The sequence below is a fragment of the Sus scrofa genome, chromosome 2 (genome assembly GCF_054392235.1).
Source record: "Sus scrofa isolate SSC_HxYL_T2T_F1_AM1 chromosome 2, Sscrofa_HxYL_maternal_Yorkshire_Landrace_v2.0, whole genome shotgun sequence".
Taxonomy (NCBI): domain Eukaryota; kingdom Metazoa; phylum Chordata; class Mammalia; order Artiodactyla; family Suidae; genus Sus; species Sus scrofa.
The window spans coordinates 77,659,605-77,677,934 of record NC_139384.1 but is presented as its reverse complement, the minus strand read 5'-3'; the positions used below and the strand labels follow the sequence as shown (position 1 = coordinate 77,677,934).

At 38.8% G+C, this 18,330-nt stretch overlaps 2 protein-coding genes across 2 annotated transcripts; both read left to right on the top strand.

The window, feature by feature from the left end:
- The first annotated feature begins 2,534 nt into the window (after positions 1–2,534).
- LOC110258274 (olfactory receptor 7E178-like) lies at positions 2,535–3,476 on the top strand. Its single transcript, XM_085015272.1, has one exon. The coding sequence runs from the start codon at positions 2,646–2,648 to the stop codon at positions 3,474–3,476; it is 831 nt and encodes a 276-aa protein (XP_084871398.1). The 5' UTR covers positions 2,535–2,645.
- Positions 3,477–9,621: 6,145 nt separating this feature from the next.
- LOC110258461 (olfactory receptor 7E178-like) lies at positions 9,622–18,040 on the top strand. Its single transcript, XM_085011708.1, is given in 2 exon segments — positions 9,622–9,844; positions 17,142–18,040. Coding segments are annotated over 2 exon segments (1,122 nt in total).
- Positions 18,041–18,330: the final 290 nt, after the last annotated feature.

The window sequence follows — 18,330 nt, the reverse complement described above, 5'->3', positions numbered from 1 at the left end:
CTCAATGCTTATCCATTCTAAATGTCATAGTTTGCATCTACCACCCCCAAACTCCCAGTCCCTCCCACTCCCTGCACCCTCCCTCCTGGCAATAGCAAGTCTGCTCTCCATGTCTCTGATATGTCTCTGTTTTGTAGATAGGATCATGTATGACGTATTTTAGATTCCACTTATTAATGATCTCCTACGGTATTTTTCTCTTTCTGACTTACTTCACTTAGTGTGAGAGTCTCTAAATCCATCCATGTTGCTGCAAATGGCAATAGTTTGTCCTTTTTATGTTTGAGTAGTATTCCATTATATATATACCACATCTTCTTAATCCATTCATCTGTCAGTGGACATTTAGGTTGTTTCCATGTCTTGGCTATTGTGAATAGCGCTACAATGAACATAGGGGTGCATATATATTTTTGAATTAATGTTTTGTCCAGATACATGTCCAGAAGTGGGATTCCTGGACCATATGGTAGTTCTATATTTAGTTTTCTGAGGTACCTACATACTGTTTTCCGTAGTGGTTGTACCCATTTACATTCCCACTGACAGTGAAGGAGGGATCCCTTTTCTCCACACTCTCTCCAGCATTTGTTATTTGTTGACTTGTTGATAATGGTCATTATGACTGGTGTGAAATGGTAACTTATAGTAGTTTTGAGTTGCATTTCTCTAGTAATTAATGATGTTGAACAATTTTTCATGTGCCCACTGGCTAAGTGTATGTCTTCTTTTGAGAAATGTCTATTTAGGTCTTTTGCCCATTTTTTGATTGGTTGCTTTTTTATTGTTGAATTTTATGAGCTATTTGTATATTTTGGAGATTAGGCCCTTGTCTGTTACATCATTTGCTAAGATTTTCTCCCATTTTGTGTGTTGTATCTTCATTTTTAAAAATAGTTTCCTTTGCTGTGCAAAATGTTTTTAGTTTAATAAGGTCTTGGATTTTTTTTTGGTCTTTTTATGGCCATACCCAGAGCATATGAAGGCTAGGGGTTGAATCAGAGCTGTAGCCACAGGCCTAAGCCAGAACCACAGCAATACCAGATACAGGGGGTGTCTGCAACCTACACTACAGCTAATGGGAATGCCGGATCCTTAACCCACTGACCAGATTCAGGGATTGAACCTCTATGCTCATGGACACTGGTCAGATTTGTTTCCACTAAGTCATGACAGGAACTCCTATTTTTGTTTTTAACTGACCTTATTCTAGTGGGTGGATCAAACTAGATCCAAGGACATTATTCACTGATCTAGAACAAAATATTTTAAATATATATGAAAATATGCATAAGACCCCAAATAGCCAAAGAAATTTTGAAAAAGAGAAAATAGAAATGGAGGAATCAGGCTTCCTGACTTAGGACTACACTACACAGCTACAGTCATAAAAATAGTATGGTGCTGGCACAAAAACATACACATAGATCAGTGGAACAGAATAGAGAACTCAGAAATAAACCCATGCACCTCTGATTAACTAAACAAATAAGGCTAAAACATACAGTTGCAGCAAGACAGTCTCTTCAACAAGTGGTCCTGGGAAAACTGGAGAGCTACATGTAAACGAATGAAGTTGGAACATTCCTTAACACCATATAAAAAATCAAAATGGATTAAAGACCTAAATATAAGCCCTAACACCGTAAAACTGCTAGATGAAAACATAGGCAGAATGCTCTTTGACATACGTTGGCTTCTTGAACCCCTGAGCCCCAGCAGGAACTCCTAAAATGTTTTCTGATTATGAATATTCATTTCTAATTTAGAATCCAGAGGATGTGGTTCTGCATTCATAGAGATTTGTAATTATTCCAAATGAAGGAAATACCTAGAATTGTGTTTGAATAAAATAATATCTCTGTAACTATGCCTTGATTTCTTTAAATTCAGAGTATGTTTTTCTTAAAGAGAAAGGTAATTTCTCATTCCACGTTATTTTAAAGGAGTAGGCTGTATTTAATTTAGATCACCATTTGATTGTCTAAGTTTCTTGCTCCCTTGTACCCTTTGGTACTGTTTTGCAAAATAAGAGTGAATAGAAATAAGTAAACAACACAGAAACTAATGAGGAAAATGTTCTAAGCAGATAAAATTTGTCACACTGAGAAATATTACTGAAAGTCCTGGGGTATATGACCTTAGAAATGAATTGCTTGCAGCCAAAATATAGAAAGAGGGCTGCATGCCTGCTGCATATTTCCTTCTTTTCTTTTTTTTTTTTTTTGTCTTTTTTTGCCTTTTCTAGGGCCACTCCTATAGCATATGAAGCTTCCTAGGCTAGGGGTCTAATCAGAGCTGTAGCCACTGGCCTACACCATAGCCACAGCAAGGCCAGATCCAAGCCGCATCTGTGACCTACACCACAGTTCATGGCAAACACTGGATCCTTAACCCACTGAGCAAGGCCAGGGATCGAACCCGCAACCTCATGGTTCCTAGTCAGATTCGTTAACCACTGAGCCACTAAGGGAACTCCCGTCTTTCCTTATTTTCAACCCTCTTTTTTGTTGTTTTTGTTTTTAAAAAAGCTGCACAGAACCAGAGATCTAACCATAAATCAAACAAGGGTTTCAGAATTTTTCCTCCTGGGCCTCTCAGATGATCCAGAACTGCAACCCCTCCTCCTTGGGCTGTTCCTGTCCATGTACCTGGTCACCATGTTGGGGAACCTGCTCATCATCCTGGCTGTTACCTCTGACTCCCACCTTCACACCCCCATGTACTTCTTCCTCTGCAACCTGTCCTTGACTGACATGGGCTTCATCTCTACCACTGTCCCCAAGATGATTGTGAACATACAAACTCACAGCAGAGTCATCTCCTATGCAGGCTGCTTAACTCAGATGTCTATTTTTACTCTTTTTGGATGTATGGATAGTACTCTACTGACTGTGATGGCCTATGACAGGTTCCTGGCCATCTGTCACCCACTGCACTACCCGGTCATCATGAACCCACCCCTATGTTGCTTCTTACTTTTGGTGTCTTTTTTCATCAGCCTTTTGGACTCCCAGGTGCACAATTGGATTGTGATACAAATTCCCTGCTTCAAGGATGTGGACATTTCCAATTTCTTCTGTGACCCTTCTCTGCTCCTCAAGCTAGCCTGTTCTGATATTCTCACCAATAACATAGTCATGTATTTTGTTGGCGCCGTTTATGGTGGTACTCAGGTCTCAGGGATCATTTTCTCTTATACTCGAATTCTTTCCTCCGTTCTGAGAGTCTCTTCATCAGGTGGGAGGTATAAAGCCTTCTCCACCTGTGGCTCTCACCTGGCAGGTGTTTGCTTATTTTATGGAACAGGCCTTGGGGTGTATCTCAGCTCAGCTGTCTCACATTTTCCCAGGAAGGATGCAGTGGCCTCAGTGTTGTACACCGTGGTCACCCCCATGCTGAACCCCTTCATCTATAGCCTGAGGAACAGAGACATCAAAAGAGCCATGAAGAGGTTCCTCAGCAAAACTACCTAATCTAAGTACTTGTGTCATCCATTTGGAATGTAGGTTGGAACATGCAGCAAAATGCAATGTCTAGACCTGAAAAGTCTTCCTCTCGCATTACATCTTTTTGTAGCTCTTACGGCCTTCATCCCTATCATTGCCTCACATTTGAATATTGCTTCATTTGATATGTCTTTCATGGGACTAGGAGAGTATTCTTGGATGTTTGCATATCATAATTACTGCATGGCTAACTCTTATTGTATCTATGGAGATGTCTGTAGTTTATCATGTTGACCCAAGCTTCCTGAAAAGATGACCAGCTCTCTTTTTATTATTGAAAATGTCTATTATTTTTGACAACTCTTTTTCCAAACTGTTTATGCAGGATATGTATGAAGAATCATGCCACTGCTTCTCAAGCTTGGCTTTTATTGAAATCTTCCAGGATGCTTAAAAATGCTGACAACTGGATCTCAACATCAGATTTCCTGATAATTGAATGGGTTGTGTCTGGAGCATGAGGATTTTTTTTAAAGCACCTAGGTGGTTAGAGTTTATGGCGTAGGTAGGGAACTTCTGATCTAAGAAAGGTCTTTCATTCCAAGTTGACCTCTATGACTTGGTTTCTAATTGCTCATAGAAGAAGATCCTAAAGAGATCAGAGCTCAAAGGCAGAAGATATGAAGAGTCTACTATAGCAACGGGCAGTTTATTTTCCCCATTAATTCTTTTCTGTCTTTATTTTTTAAGCTGCCACACCTGTGGCATATGGAAATTCCCTGGGTAATGGGTCAAACCAGAGCTGCAGCTTCAGGCCTACACCACAGTCACAGCCACACAGGATCTGAGCCATATTCGTGACCTGTGCTGTAGCTTGCGGCAACACTGGATCCTTAACCCACTAAGCATGACCAGGATTTGAGCTTTCATCTTCACAGAGGAGGCATCTGCTACTTAACCTACTGCGCCACAACAGGAACCCCATCCCCATTGCCTCTGTTTATGATTCTTCACATAAGGTGTCTCTCTATACCATTAGAGCTTGGCTTATGTGCTGTTTGTGAAGGCATTGTTTCTGTTCCGAACCCACACTTCTATACTTTGCTTTAGGATGGGGCTCTTGAAATTACTGCTCTATTTTCCATCCTGTGTTCATCTTACATTTATTCAAGAATGGTCAGAAAACGTCTCTTTGCCTGAAATGCTCAACCTAAGTGTTCAACTTTTCCCTTTATACCCTCATTCCTTAGGTGTAGTAACTTCTTCCTACACTTATGATAGTTGTGTTATGCTTTGTTCTTTTTTGCCTTTAACCAACTCCTATGTTAAATTTTCTCCATTAAAATGACTCATTGGTTTCTCTTTTCTTCACTGAATCCTAACTGATACTTACATACCCTACAAGGTATGTAATAACTTGTAATGCACCTTCAATTGGAAGTTTGCAAAATGTTCAAAGGGAAAAAGGTGGTGGTCAAGGCTCTGTCTTAGTTTGGGTACACCACTGGAAAATAGGTTGTGATGTCATCTTCTAGTTGCTGTGTTGCTCTAATGATGGATCATCAAGTCACACAAGTTATCACAATGAATTTTTCATCACTTCGATTAATTTAGGATTGTAAAGACGCATGCTGTCAGCAAATGGGATCTCTTCCCTTTACTAGAAGCAGCCGGATTAGGACCTCACTTGGTTACCATGACTTCCTGTATTCTGTCACAAGAACAAAGTGAGAGGGTTCCTGTGTGTCCCACAGGATGAGTGTCCATGCATTTCTACATGTCAGAAAATATTTTCATAGGAGTAGTCTTGTCCCTCTGAAAGCTGTGCAAAATCAGCTTAATTTACTTTGCATTCAGTCTTTAGGTTATTTAGGTAGGCATTTCTCTACCAACTACAGAGATGACAAATATAAAGCAAATTTTATTGGAGTCTAGTTGAGTTACAATGTTGTGTTAATTTCAGGTGTACAGTGATATGAATCAGTTGTACACAAACATACATCTAGTCCTTTTTGAGAAAATTTGATATTAAAAAAAGATATACTTAGCTTTGTAATGAAAGAATACAATACATTTGGTTGAGGAAAATTCCAATAGTTTTTAGGAAGAGTTCCATAATTTAAATTCCACATATTAGGGAGATCATACATACTCCTCAAACAATGTTACTTTTAAAAAATGCTTTTTATTTTTTCCATCATGTCTGGTTTACAGTGTTCTGTAAATTTTCCACTGTACAGCAAAGTGACCCAGTCACACATACACATATATATTCTTTTTCTCACATTATCCTCCATCATGCTCCATCATAAGTGAGTAGATATAATTCCCAAGGCTATACAGCAGAATCTCCTTGCTAATGCATTCCAAAGGCAATAATTTGCATCCTTTAACCCCAGATTCTCAGTCTTTTCAGCAAGTGATGCTGGGAAAACTGGACAGCCACATGAAAATCAATGAAACTAGAACACACCCTCACACCATGCACAGAAATAAACTCAAAATGGCTTAAAGACTTAAACATAAGACAAGACATCATCAAACTCATGGAAGAAAACCTAGGCAAAACATTCTATGCCATCAACCTTACAATGTTTTCTTAGGTCAATTTCCCAAGGCAACAGAAATAAAAGCAAAAATAAACCAATGGGACATAATCAAACTGACAAGCTTTGGCACAACAAAGGGAAACCATAAAAAAAAGACAACATACAGAATTGGAGAAAATAGTCTCAAAATATGCAATCAAAAAATGTTCTAATAGGTAGTATTGGTTACCTCATCTCAGCCAGTCTATCAGTTAAAAATTTTGTCAATGCTATTCTATAGATGAGGAAGTTAGAAAGATGTCGTATCATAATCAAGATCACAGTTTCCAAGATGCTCACTTAAAATTAACTTCATTATCACAAGGAGATAAAATGGAGCAGTGGAGTTACCACTGTGGTGCAGTGGGTTAAGGCTCCACCTGCAATGGCCTGGATAGCTGCAGAGGCACAGGTTTGAGCCCCAGTCTGGCACAATGTGTTAAAGGATTTTTTTAATGGTATAAACATAACTATCATTGGTTTTCATATCCCATGTCATAAATTCATATTCATTATTGACTCTATAATCTTATTCCTTAAAATCACCATGAAATCATATCAGGTGAATAATACATTCTCCCCCTGTGGACTAATTATTTCAGGTGCCCCAATACCCAGTCCCCCCTCTCATATCCACCTCTACTTACCTGCCATGTGTTCTCTCCTAAATATACTGTCCAGTAATTATCTACACACACATAAATATCATGCTTTGCTCCATATCCAGTTTGCTTTGGTATACATTTCAGCTTCTCCTATAGCTTAATGACAAACCAATCTCTGCATTCATCAGCAGAATGGTCACTGTGTCAAGAAGACTGCACGGATAAGACTGAGAAGGTTACACCACCACACTATCCACATACATCCCACTCGCTTCACTAGCAAAAAACAAAACAAAAACAGGTACTCCCAAACCATATTTTATGAAAGCCTTCAAGAGCTGAAAACACAAAGAAACATAAAGCAAATAGGTTCCAGGGAGAATAGAGTCCACTCTAGTTAGTGTATATCAGAAACCCTGGGAACATTGCTTCAGTTTGGCATTGGAATGGCTACAGATTGGCCTGATGTGGATGGAGGGGCTCTCCTAGTTGGTCAGAAATCAGGGGGTCTACTTGAAATTGAGCAACCAGAAGCAGTAGAGGGGTGGTCTGCAGGAGTGCCCAGTGGAGGGGAAGACCTACCCATTTGCTTGGGCACCTCCAGATTATTTTATGTTGTTGTTAAGACTCCGTCTTAGTGTTGGGTACGCCACTGGGAAATAGGGTGTGATGTCATATTTTCAGTTGCTGTGTGGCTCTAGTGATATCTGAGGATCATTAAATCACCCAAATCATCACAATAAATTTATCTTCTTTTCCATTATTTAGGATTGTAATGTGGTCAAGCAAATGGGAGCTCATACCTTTACCAGAAATGGCCTGCTTAGGACTTCGCCCGACTATCATGCCATTCTGTATTCTGTCACAAGAACTAAGTCTGAGGGCTCCTGTTTGTGCTCCACAAGATGAGTGTCCATTCCTGCTTAGATTTGTTAGGCTTCATTTTTAATGGTAGTAGTCTGGGCCCTCTGAATGCTGTGCAAGACTAGTTCAATTTACTTCACGTTTCACTATTTAAGTTATTGAGGTAGGCATTTCACTACAATGAACGTAGATGTCAAACACAAAGAAAATTTTATTGGAGCCTTTTTGACCTACAATATTGTGTTAACTTTAGGTATACAGCAAAGTGAATCAGTTATCAACCAAAAATATCCATTCGTTTGTGAGAAATGTTGATATTAAAGAAAACAATACACTTGACTTTGCTATGAAAGAAAATAATACATTTGACAGAGGAAAATTTCTAATAGTTTTTAGGAAGAGATGTAGCCCAATAAGAAATGATTAACTGTACTGAAATGTTATATATGCATATCAACTTATGCAAACCTAAGTAATAGCCAAAGCATCTTGGAAAGAGCCGTAGTTATGTTGTTTTGTCTGTGTGTGTTTGGTTTAATTTCCAGTTTATGTTCTGCTAAATATACTATATCCTGTTTTAGGAAGATGTGGTATATACACACAATGGAATACTACTTGGACATAAAAAAGAATGACATAATGCCATTTGCAGCAACATGGATGGAACTAGAGACTTTCATCCTGAGTGAAGTAAGTCAGAGAAAGACGAAAACCATATGATGTCACTTGTATCTGGAATATTATATACAGCACAAAGAAACCGTTCCAAAGAAAATAAAATCATGGACTTGGAGAATAGACTTGTGGTTGCCAAGGGGGAAGAGGAGGGAATGGGAGGGACTGGGAGCTTGGGGTAAATAGATGCAGAATATTGCCTTCAGGATGGATTAACAATGGGATCCTGTTCTGTAGCACTGGGAACTCTGTCTAGTCACTTATGATGGACCACATAATGTGAGAAAAAAATTTATGTACACATAAATGTGTAACTGGGTCACCATGCTGTACAGTATAAAAAAAATGAAAGCCAAAAAATTGAATAAAAACATAAAATTCTCACAGCAAGTGAAAATAGGAAAATGCAAATCCAAAAATACTATAATAGAAAGTATCCACCTGAGTATCAGTGCTAGGTGTGCTACAATATTCATGTAATATATCTCCACAATGTTCACAATTGATGAAATGGGAGTAAATACCCTCTGTTCCTTTTGAGTTCAATGATTTAGATTCCACATAAAAAGGGGATCATACATACTCCTCAAAAAATGTTCTAATAAGTAATTTTATTTACCTCATCTCAACCACCCTATCAGTTGAAATTTTTTGTTAATTTCATTCTACAGATGAGGTTGTTAGAAAGATGATTTGTATGCTACTCAATATCACAGTTAGTAATACCAGGTAACATAAATTCCAAGATGCTCATTTAAAATTAACTTCCTTGTTGGGAAGAGATCAAATGGAGCAGTAGGGAGTTACAACTATGGCACAGTGGGTTAAGGATCTGAGTGCAGCAGCTTATGTTTCTGCAGAGGTACAGGTTTTGTCCCTGGCCAGGCACAGGAGGTTAAAGGATGTTTTATGGTACAAATATAACTACCACTGGTTTCCTCGTCTCATATCCTATAAATTGGCACTTGTCATTGACTCTAGAATCTTATCCCTTGAAATCTCTATGCAATCATTTCAGTTTAATAATAGTTTTTTTCCCCTGTGGACTAATTATTTTAGTTGCCCCAATACCCAGTCTCCCCTCTCATATCTACCTCTACTTACCTGCCATGTGTTCTCTCCTAAATATACTCTCCATCACTTATGTGCACACAGGTTAATAACATGCTTTGCTCCATATCCAATTTGCTTTGGTGTACATTAGCTTTCCTATCACTTAATGCCAAACCAATCTCTGTATTCATCAGCAGAGAGGTCACTGTGTCGGGAAGACTGCATGGATAAGACTGAGAAGGTTATACGACCACACTATCCACATACCTCCTGCTCTATCCACCAGCAAAAAAATGAAACAAAACAGGTAATCCCCAACCATATTTTATGAAAGGCTTCAAGAGCTGAAAACACAAAGAAACCTAAAGCAAAGAGATTCCAGGGAGAATGGAGTCCACCCTGGGAACATTGGCTCAATTTGACATTGGAATGGCTGCAGATTGGCCTGATGTGGATGGAGGGGCTCTCCTAGTTGGTCAGAAATCAGGGGGTCTACTTGAAATTGAACAACCAGAAGCAGTAGATGGGTGGTCTGCAGAAGAACCCAGTGGAGGGGAAGATCTACCCATTTGCTTGAGCAGCTCCAGATTATTTTATGTAGATTATGGTGGTGGGATGAAGTTGGGAATATGCTAGAAAGCAGGCAAATGGACTTGAATCTTAAAATGCTTGGAGCACAAACTTCTTAGGGCAGAGGCCTCTGTGGTGGGCAGATTCTGAGATGTTCTTATGGATCCCCAATTCTGCTTTTCATGCCTTGTACACCTCCCTCCCATTGACAGTGAGATGTACATAGTGACTTGATTTTGACAATGAGAATGTGGAAGACATGTTGGGATGTGTCACTTGAGGGATTAGCGTTTTAGAAAAATCTGACCTTTTTTCCTCCTCTCTCTCTCTTCCTCTCTCTGTTGAGAGAACACAGCTTCCATGTGGTGAGGTATTCCCTCAGGGGCCCATGAGTCAAGGAACTATGGGAGTTCTCTGGATAATTTTCTGTGTACTTGTGAATCCTAACAATAGCCCCATGAGTGAGCTGGAGAAGTGCTCCTCTGCCAATCAAGCCTCCAGGTGTCTGTAGCCCTGACTGACTGCTAGATTGCAACATTCTGGAAGGCCCTCTGAAATATTTAAGTAAATATCAGTTACCAAATAAAGACAAAAATCAAGAGTATCCTAATAGGGAAACCTAATTCCATTAGAGGAAAACTTAGAAGTGAAGACTCATTGAAATTAGTAAACATCCCCCTCACACACACACACCCGTAAATCTCCACAATATAAAGTGCCATTCCAAGTAAGAACTAAGGTAATGAAAATAAGTAATCCTTGGAGACATATATTAGCTGAGAAAATTGAAAAGGTATCACATTCTTGCTGTAGATGGCCCAGTGCTGCATAGATTTTGTGATGAATACAATGGGTTTACAGGGATTAAAATCATACATTGACTGATTACATTGGGGGGAAATATCTGAATATTATGTTAACATTCTGCAACATGTTACATGTAAGGAGACAAAGGTATGGGTGAACATCCTCCTGAAGAGACTAGGGACCAAGAACCTTCCAGAAATGTTCAGTTTTCTCTTTTTTACTTCTTCCATTAATACAAACAAGTCTCCAGAGACTGGGACAACATGGACCAAATGGCTAATTATGAGCTTTGTGCACTGAGACCTCAGGTCACACCACTGTACATAATTGGCCAGTGCTTCCATCTCTTCAGTTTGCCAGTTCTAAGAGTATGGATTCTAGACCTGTGTCTCCATCATTGTAAGCATCTGTATCAGTGGTTCCCAGCCTGAGTCTGACTTCTTGCCAGTTCTGAGGAGAGAGCCTGAACCTTCATCACACACCAGGCAGGAGAGGGCAGTGAATCTCTACTCCTTGGTCATGGTCCAGTAGAGATGCATCCAAGCCCAGTAAGTGCTGAGGGGAAAGAGTGATTGATGGAGGGACTCTTGGGAGCATGATTTCCTCCTAAGAGACCAAAAGGATTGTTGAGATAGAAAGATGAAAGGGCATCGATGTACAGAATTTTGGAGCAGAGCCCTCTGAAATTTTTGTTCTTGGTTCTGGTTTGGGTGTGAGAATTCACATTCAGACTTCTGCATCCATCCTCACTGGCTTTGCCTCTGCCTGGCATCCCTCCCACCATAGCAGAACAAGAACCCCTCTAAACTTCCCTCTTAGCAATTCAAATGCTCATGAAAGCAATGATGAAGATGAGAAGGAGGATGGCATTAAACAAAACATCATGTACTGTTGATGAGTGTCGGGCTCTGTGGTTTGTGTATTATGTCTCTTGTTTGATTACATCTGCATCATCTCTCAAACTGTAAGTACCCACATCCCATGATTATTTCAATAAGAGGAAGGCACAGCATTTTATGTAACATTTACTGTGGTATTGGTTAGTACGAGTTAAAGCCATGTTTGAAGCCAGTCATCCTGGACAGACTGAGTCCAGACACAAAGCATCTGAGCAGGCTTTCCCCTGCCAACCTCAGCAGTCATGTGTCTTCCCTGTGAGAGCTGGCAGAAACTCCCTGTCATGAAGCCCTTCTCTGTGGAGTTTTCTTGCAGAACACAGTAGGTAGTGTTTGCTGTATGGATGATAGGAAAGATGTTTGAGTGACAGAAAGAGACAGAGAAAGACAAATGCCATCTGATATCACTTATATTTGAAATCTAAAGCATGGCACAAATCAGAGTTTCCATCGTGGCACAGGGGAAATGAATCCTATTAGAACCATGAGGTTGCATGTTCAATCCCTTCCTCCACTGTTGCCATGAGCTGTGGTGTAGGTCACAGACATGGCTCAGATCTGGTGCTGTTTTGGCTATGGTGTAGGCCAGCAGCTGTGACTCTGATTAGACCCCAGCCCCGGAACATCCATATGCCACAGGTGGGCCTTAAAGAGCAAAATATAAAATAAAATAAAATAAAATAAAATAAAATAAAATAAAATAAAATAAAATAAAATAAGGCACAAATGATCCTATATACAAAACAGAAATAGACTCACAGACATAGAGAACACTTGTGATTGCCAAGGGGAAGGGAGAGGGAATGGGATGGACTGGGAGTTTGGGGTTGATAGTTCCAAACTCTTACATTTAGAATGGATAAGCAATAAGGTCATGCTGTACAACCTAGGGAACCGTATCCAATCTCTTGGGATAGAACGTGATAGAAGATGGCATGAAAAAAATGTATACATATGTATGACGTGGTCAATATGCTCTGCAGCAGACATTGACACAGCACTGTAAATCAACTGTACTCTGATGAAAATAAAATAAAATAAAATCACAAGAAGAATTGGTGCAGGATATTTAAGGATAGATCTCTCTATTGATCTTGCTCCTGGATCTTATTTCAACTGTCTACTTCTTCCTCCATACCCATAATCAGCCTACTCAACCACAAAAGGAGACATAAAAATTAGTCTTGGGATCCATTCCTACTTAGGAAAATGAAAACTATTTAAAATAATGTACATCAGATGTATCTGTGGTTAGACTTCTGCACCTCTGCTTAGAACTTTCAGAGAGTCTGAAAACATGGAAATCAAGGCATAGGACTTAGACAATAAAAATGTAAGCAATTAATATTAGTAAAACTGAATATTCACTAGTTCTTAGAAATTGAACTATTCGCCACTCACAGTTCATATGCATATTCTCATTTGTAAGATACAAAGTGTGGCAGAAGAATTTTCATAGGACTGTTGTAAAAGGACTCTGATATAAATAATAATATAAAGTGTTTAAGTTAACTATTTAATAAATAAAATATATGATTATATAAGTACAGTAAATATACACAAACAATATAGTTTAAATGTGTTAAATTTATATTAAAATACATAAATATAAATTTATAAATTTATAAACCAAATAAGTTATGTTTTGCCTTTTGCAACCATGTGCATCAGGAAAAATGTTTGAAGTACTTATTTGTATTCACAAAGAGATTTCACCTCAAAGTTTAGGTAAAGTACATTTTAGAGGAAATATGCTAAGGTGAGATTTTTAAGAAATCTACTTAGAGGTACATAAATGAATATTGACATCATGGAAATGTTGACAAGGAAATATACCCATCAACTTCATGCCACTGGTTACTTTTAGGGGACAGGTATACAGAGGGATGGGATTGAGCTGAGATCCAAGAAAAGCCAAATGTTATCAGATATGTTTCACATCTCAATAAAATATGAAAACTGAAGCAAGTATTATTAAACATTCATATTTAATAAGTGATGGTGTGTATTGATGAGAGCAATTATAGGTAATATTCCTGGAGCTTTCTTTAAGTGTTGGGCAATATTCCAAGACAGTGTTTATTAAGCCCAGATTCTCATTAGTGTGATTGAAAAAGTCACCTGCAGAGATCCTGATATTGGTTCTAGGCTGAGGGTGTGTTGTCTGCGTATTTTTAAAATAAGCACACATGAATTACCAGCCAACTGGCACTTAAAAGCACTGGTCTAAGCAATATTACTGATTTTGTCAAACTTTCTTTCAATAGTCTCACTAGGTAGGTTCAATTATTACCCTAATTTCATAGTAAGGAAACTTCCCAGACTTGTTTACATTATTAATTTTGATTTTTTTCTGCATCAAATCATAGAGTTACATGTCAAAGCAATGAAACTGAATTACCATCAGGTAGCAGAAGTGAGAGAATTGCAATTCCTGTATCAGGAAAGATTGACATGCAAACCTGCTAGCTAGATGTGAGAAGGCTGGGTCATACTCTGGGCTCTGGGGCCTCCCCTAGTGCTAAGCTCCTCAGCTGTAAACGAGAGGATTTATGGTCAGGAAAACAAGCCTATTAGGTGTCTGAAGCCTATTAGCTCCACATCATTAGTATCAGGAGACTCAAGTCAAAACCCCATTGAAATATCACTTCTCATATGTTAGGATGGCAATTACATATAAAAAAGACAACAAATGTTGGTGAAGCTCTGGAGAAAAGGGAACCCTTGCACCTGATTGGTGGGAATGAATATTGGTACAGCCATTATGGAAAACAGAATGGAAGTCTCTTAAAAATTAAAAATTGCTGCTAATTGAAATAGGACTACCACATCATCCGGCAACTCCACTTCAGGGTATATCCCAAACAAATGAAATCGGGACCTCAAAGAACTGTCTGCCCTCCCATGTTTTTTGCAGCATTTATTCAAATAGTAAAATATGGAAGCAACCAACATGTCTGTTGACAGATGAGGGGATGAAGGAAATGTTTTGTGTATTTAGAAAAAGGAATACTATTCAGCCATAAAAGAAGGAACTCCTGCCATTTGTGACAACATGGATGGAACTGGAGAGTTCAATTATACTCACTGAAATACACCAAACATAGGAAGACAAATACTGTATGATCTCACTTATGTGTAGAATCTAAGAAAATCAAACTCATAGGATCATCTACATTAGATCTGTAGCTGGGAGGGCAAGAGGTGGTGGAAGTGAGCAGATGTTGGTCAAAGGGCACAAACTTTCAGTTATAAAATGAGTAAGTTGGGGGGATCCGATTTATAGTATGGTAACCATAGTTAACAATTATGTATTTTATTCTTGAATTCCGCTAGTGAGATCTGCTAAACCATTACCAAACTCTCTCTCTCTCTCTCTCTCTCTCTCTCTCACACACACACACACACACACACACACACACAGTAACTGTAGGTGATGGGTATGTTAATTAACTTGATTGTGATAATCATTCACAATGTCTGTGTGTATTAAATCATTTTGTACATCTTTATAAAAACATTTCAGCTGAACAATTTTATGCAATTTTGTCAGTAATACTTCAATAAACTGGGAAAAAAAGAAAAAAAATAAAGTGATATTATTTGGATACTGTAGAAGAGTGTCCAAAATAAGTAAAGTATTCTCAGACACCAGAGATTTTACTGAGATAGTATTATTTTGAAACAATAACCCTGTATAAAATAAAAATATTGGAGTGTTTTTAAAATTTCATTATTATTTAATCATTGACAGAAAATTTGTCTAATTTCTAAATACACCAGTAGGATTTCTAGACCATATGGTAGTTCTATATTTAGTTTTCCAAGAACCTACATAATGTTTTCCATAGTGGTTGTACCAATTTACATTCCCACTGACATTGAAGGAGGGAACCATTTTCTCCACACCCTCTCCAGTATTTGTTATTCGTTGACTTATTAATGATGGCGATTCTGACAGGTGTGAGGTGGTACCTTATAGTAGTTTTTGATTTGCATTTCTGTAATAATTAATGATGTTGAGAGTTTTTTCATGTGCCTACTGGCTAACTATATGTCTTCTTTGAAGAAATGTCTATTTAGGTCTTCTGTCCAATTTTGAATTGTGTTGCTTTTTTTATTGTTGAATTTTATGAGCTATTTGTATACTTTGGAGATTAGGCCCTTGTCTGTTACATCATTTGCAAAGATTTTCTCCCATTCTGTGAATTATCTCTTCATTTTAAAAAATAGTTTCCTTTGTTGTGCAAAATCTTTTTAGTTTAATAAGATCCTGGATTTTTTTTTTTTTTTTTTTTTTTGTCTCTTTAGGGCTGCGCCCAGAGCATATGGAGGTTCCATGGCTAGGGGTTGAATCAGTGCTGTAGCCACAGGCCTAAGCCATAGCCACAGCAATACCAGATACAAGCTGTGTCTGCAACCTACACCACAGCTCATGGCAATGCTGGATCCTTAACCCACTGACCAAGCCCAGGGATCAAACCTGCATCCTCATGGATACTCGTCAGATTTGTTTCCACTGAGTCATGACCCAAACTCCTGTTCTTGTTTTTAATTGACATTATTCTAGGAGGTGGATCAAACAAGATCCAAGGATATTCTTTACAGAAGTAGAACAAAATATTTTAAATATACATGAAAACACAAATAGACCCCAAATAGCCCCCCCAAAAATTGGAAAATACAACCCAGAAATGGTAGAATCAGGCTTCCTGACTTCAGACCATACACAGCTACAGTCATGAAAACAGTATGGTGCTGGAGAAACAACAGACACATAGATCAGTGGAACAGAGTAGAAAACACAGAAATAAACCCATGCACCTATGGTCAACTAATCTAGACAAATAAGGCTAAAACATGCAATCGCAAAAAAAGTCACTTCAGTAAGTGGTGCTGGGAAAACTGGACAGCTACATGTAAAAGAATGAAGTTAGAACACTCTCTAATACCATACAAAAAAATGGATTAAAGACCTAAATGTACGACCAGACACTATTAAGCTGCTAGATGAAAACATAGGCAGAATGCTCTTTGACATATGTTGGCTTCTTGAACCCCTGAGCCACAGCAGGAACTCCTAAAATGTTTTCTGATTATGAATATTCATTTCTAATTTAGAATCCAGATGACATGGTTCTGCGTTCATAGAGACTTATAATTATTCTAAATGAAGGAAATACCTAGAATTGTGTTTGAATAAAAAAAGATTTCTGCAACTATGTCTTGATTTCTTTAAATTCAAAGTATGTTTTTCTTAAGGAGGAAGGCAATTTCTCATTCTACATTATTTTTAAAGAAGTAGGCTGTATTCCATTTAGATCATGAATTGATTGTCTCTAAGGTTCTTGCTCCCTTTTACCCCTCAGTAGTGTTTTACAAAGCAAGAGTGAATAGAAATAGGTGGATAACACAGAAACCAAAGAGGAACATGTTCTTAGCAGATAAAATTTATCACAAGGAGAATTTTGTTGAAAGTCCTGTGGTATATGACCTTGGAAATGAAATGCTTGCAGACAAAATATGAAAAGAATGCTGCATACCCACTTACATATTTCCTTATTTTCAACCCTCCTTTTTTTGTTTAAAATCTGTCCAAGTTACACAGAACCAGAAATGTAACAAATGTTTCAGAATTTTTCCTCCTGGGCCTCTCAGATGGTCCAGACCTGCAGCCCTTCCTCTTTGTCCTGTTCCTGTCCATGTACCTGGTCACCATGCTGGGGAACCTGCACATCATCCTGGCTGTCACCTCTGTCTCCCACCTCCACACCCCTATGTACTTATTCCTCTGCAGCCTGTCTTTGGCTGACATGGGCTTCATCTCTACCACCATCCCCAGGATGATTGTGAACATCCACACTCACAGCACAGTCATCTCCTATGTGGGCTGCTTAACTCAGATGCCTATTTTTATTATTCTGGAGGCTGTGGATTGTACACTTCTGACTGTGATGGCCTAGGACATGTTTGTGGCCATCTGTCACCCACTGCACTACCTGGTCATCATGAACTCACACCTCCGTTGCAACTTAGTTTTGGTGTCTTTTTTGGTTAGCCTTTTGGAGTCCCAGGTGCACAATTGGATTGTGCTACAACTTACCTGCTTCAAGAATGCGGAAATTTCTAATTTCTTCTGTGACCCTTCTCTACTCCTCAAGGTAGCCTGTTCTGACACTCTCACCCATAACTTAATCATGTATTTTGTTGGTGCCATTTTTGGTGGGACTCCAGTCTCAGGGATCTTTTTCTCTTTCTATAAAATCACTTCTTCCATTCTGAGAATCCCCTCTCCAGGAGGGAGATATAAAGCCTTCTCCACCTGTGGCTCTCACCTGGTAGGTGTTTGCTTATTTTATGGAACAGGCCTTGGGGTGTACTTCAGCTCAGCTGTCTCACATTCTCCCAGGAGGGATTCAGTGGCCTCAGTGTTGTATACTGTGGTCACCCCCATGCTGAATCCCTTCATTTACAGTCTGTGGAACAGTGACATCCAAAGGACCACGAGGAGGTTTCTCAGAAAGTCAGTGTAATCTGAGTACCTGTGCCACTCATTTGGAGTGTTGGCTGGATAATGCAGCAAAACTGAACATGTACACTTGAAATTCTCACTCTCATATTACATCATTTTTGTAGCTCTTTTTGGCTTGATGCCTCTCCTGGCTTACTATTTCAATGTTCCTTCTCTTTTATGGCTTTACTATGACTGGTGGAGTGTCCTAGGATCCTTTGTAGATCATAATCACTGCGTGACTGAACATTACTATATCTACAGTGATTTTAAAGTTTATCTTTGGTGATCCAGGCATCCTTGAAAGATGAA

Coding starts and splice junctions, on each gene's coding strand:
- LOC110258274 (XM_085015272.1), top strand. CDS start 2,646: ATGTACCTGGTCACCATGTTGGGGAACCTGCTCATCATCCTGGCTGTT.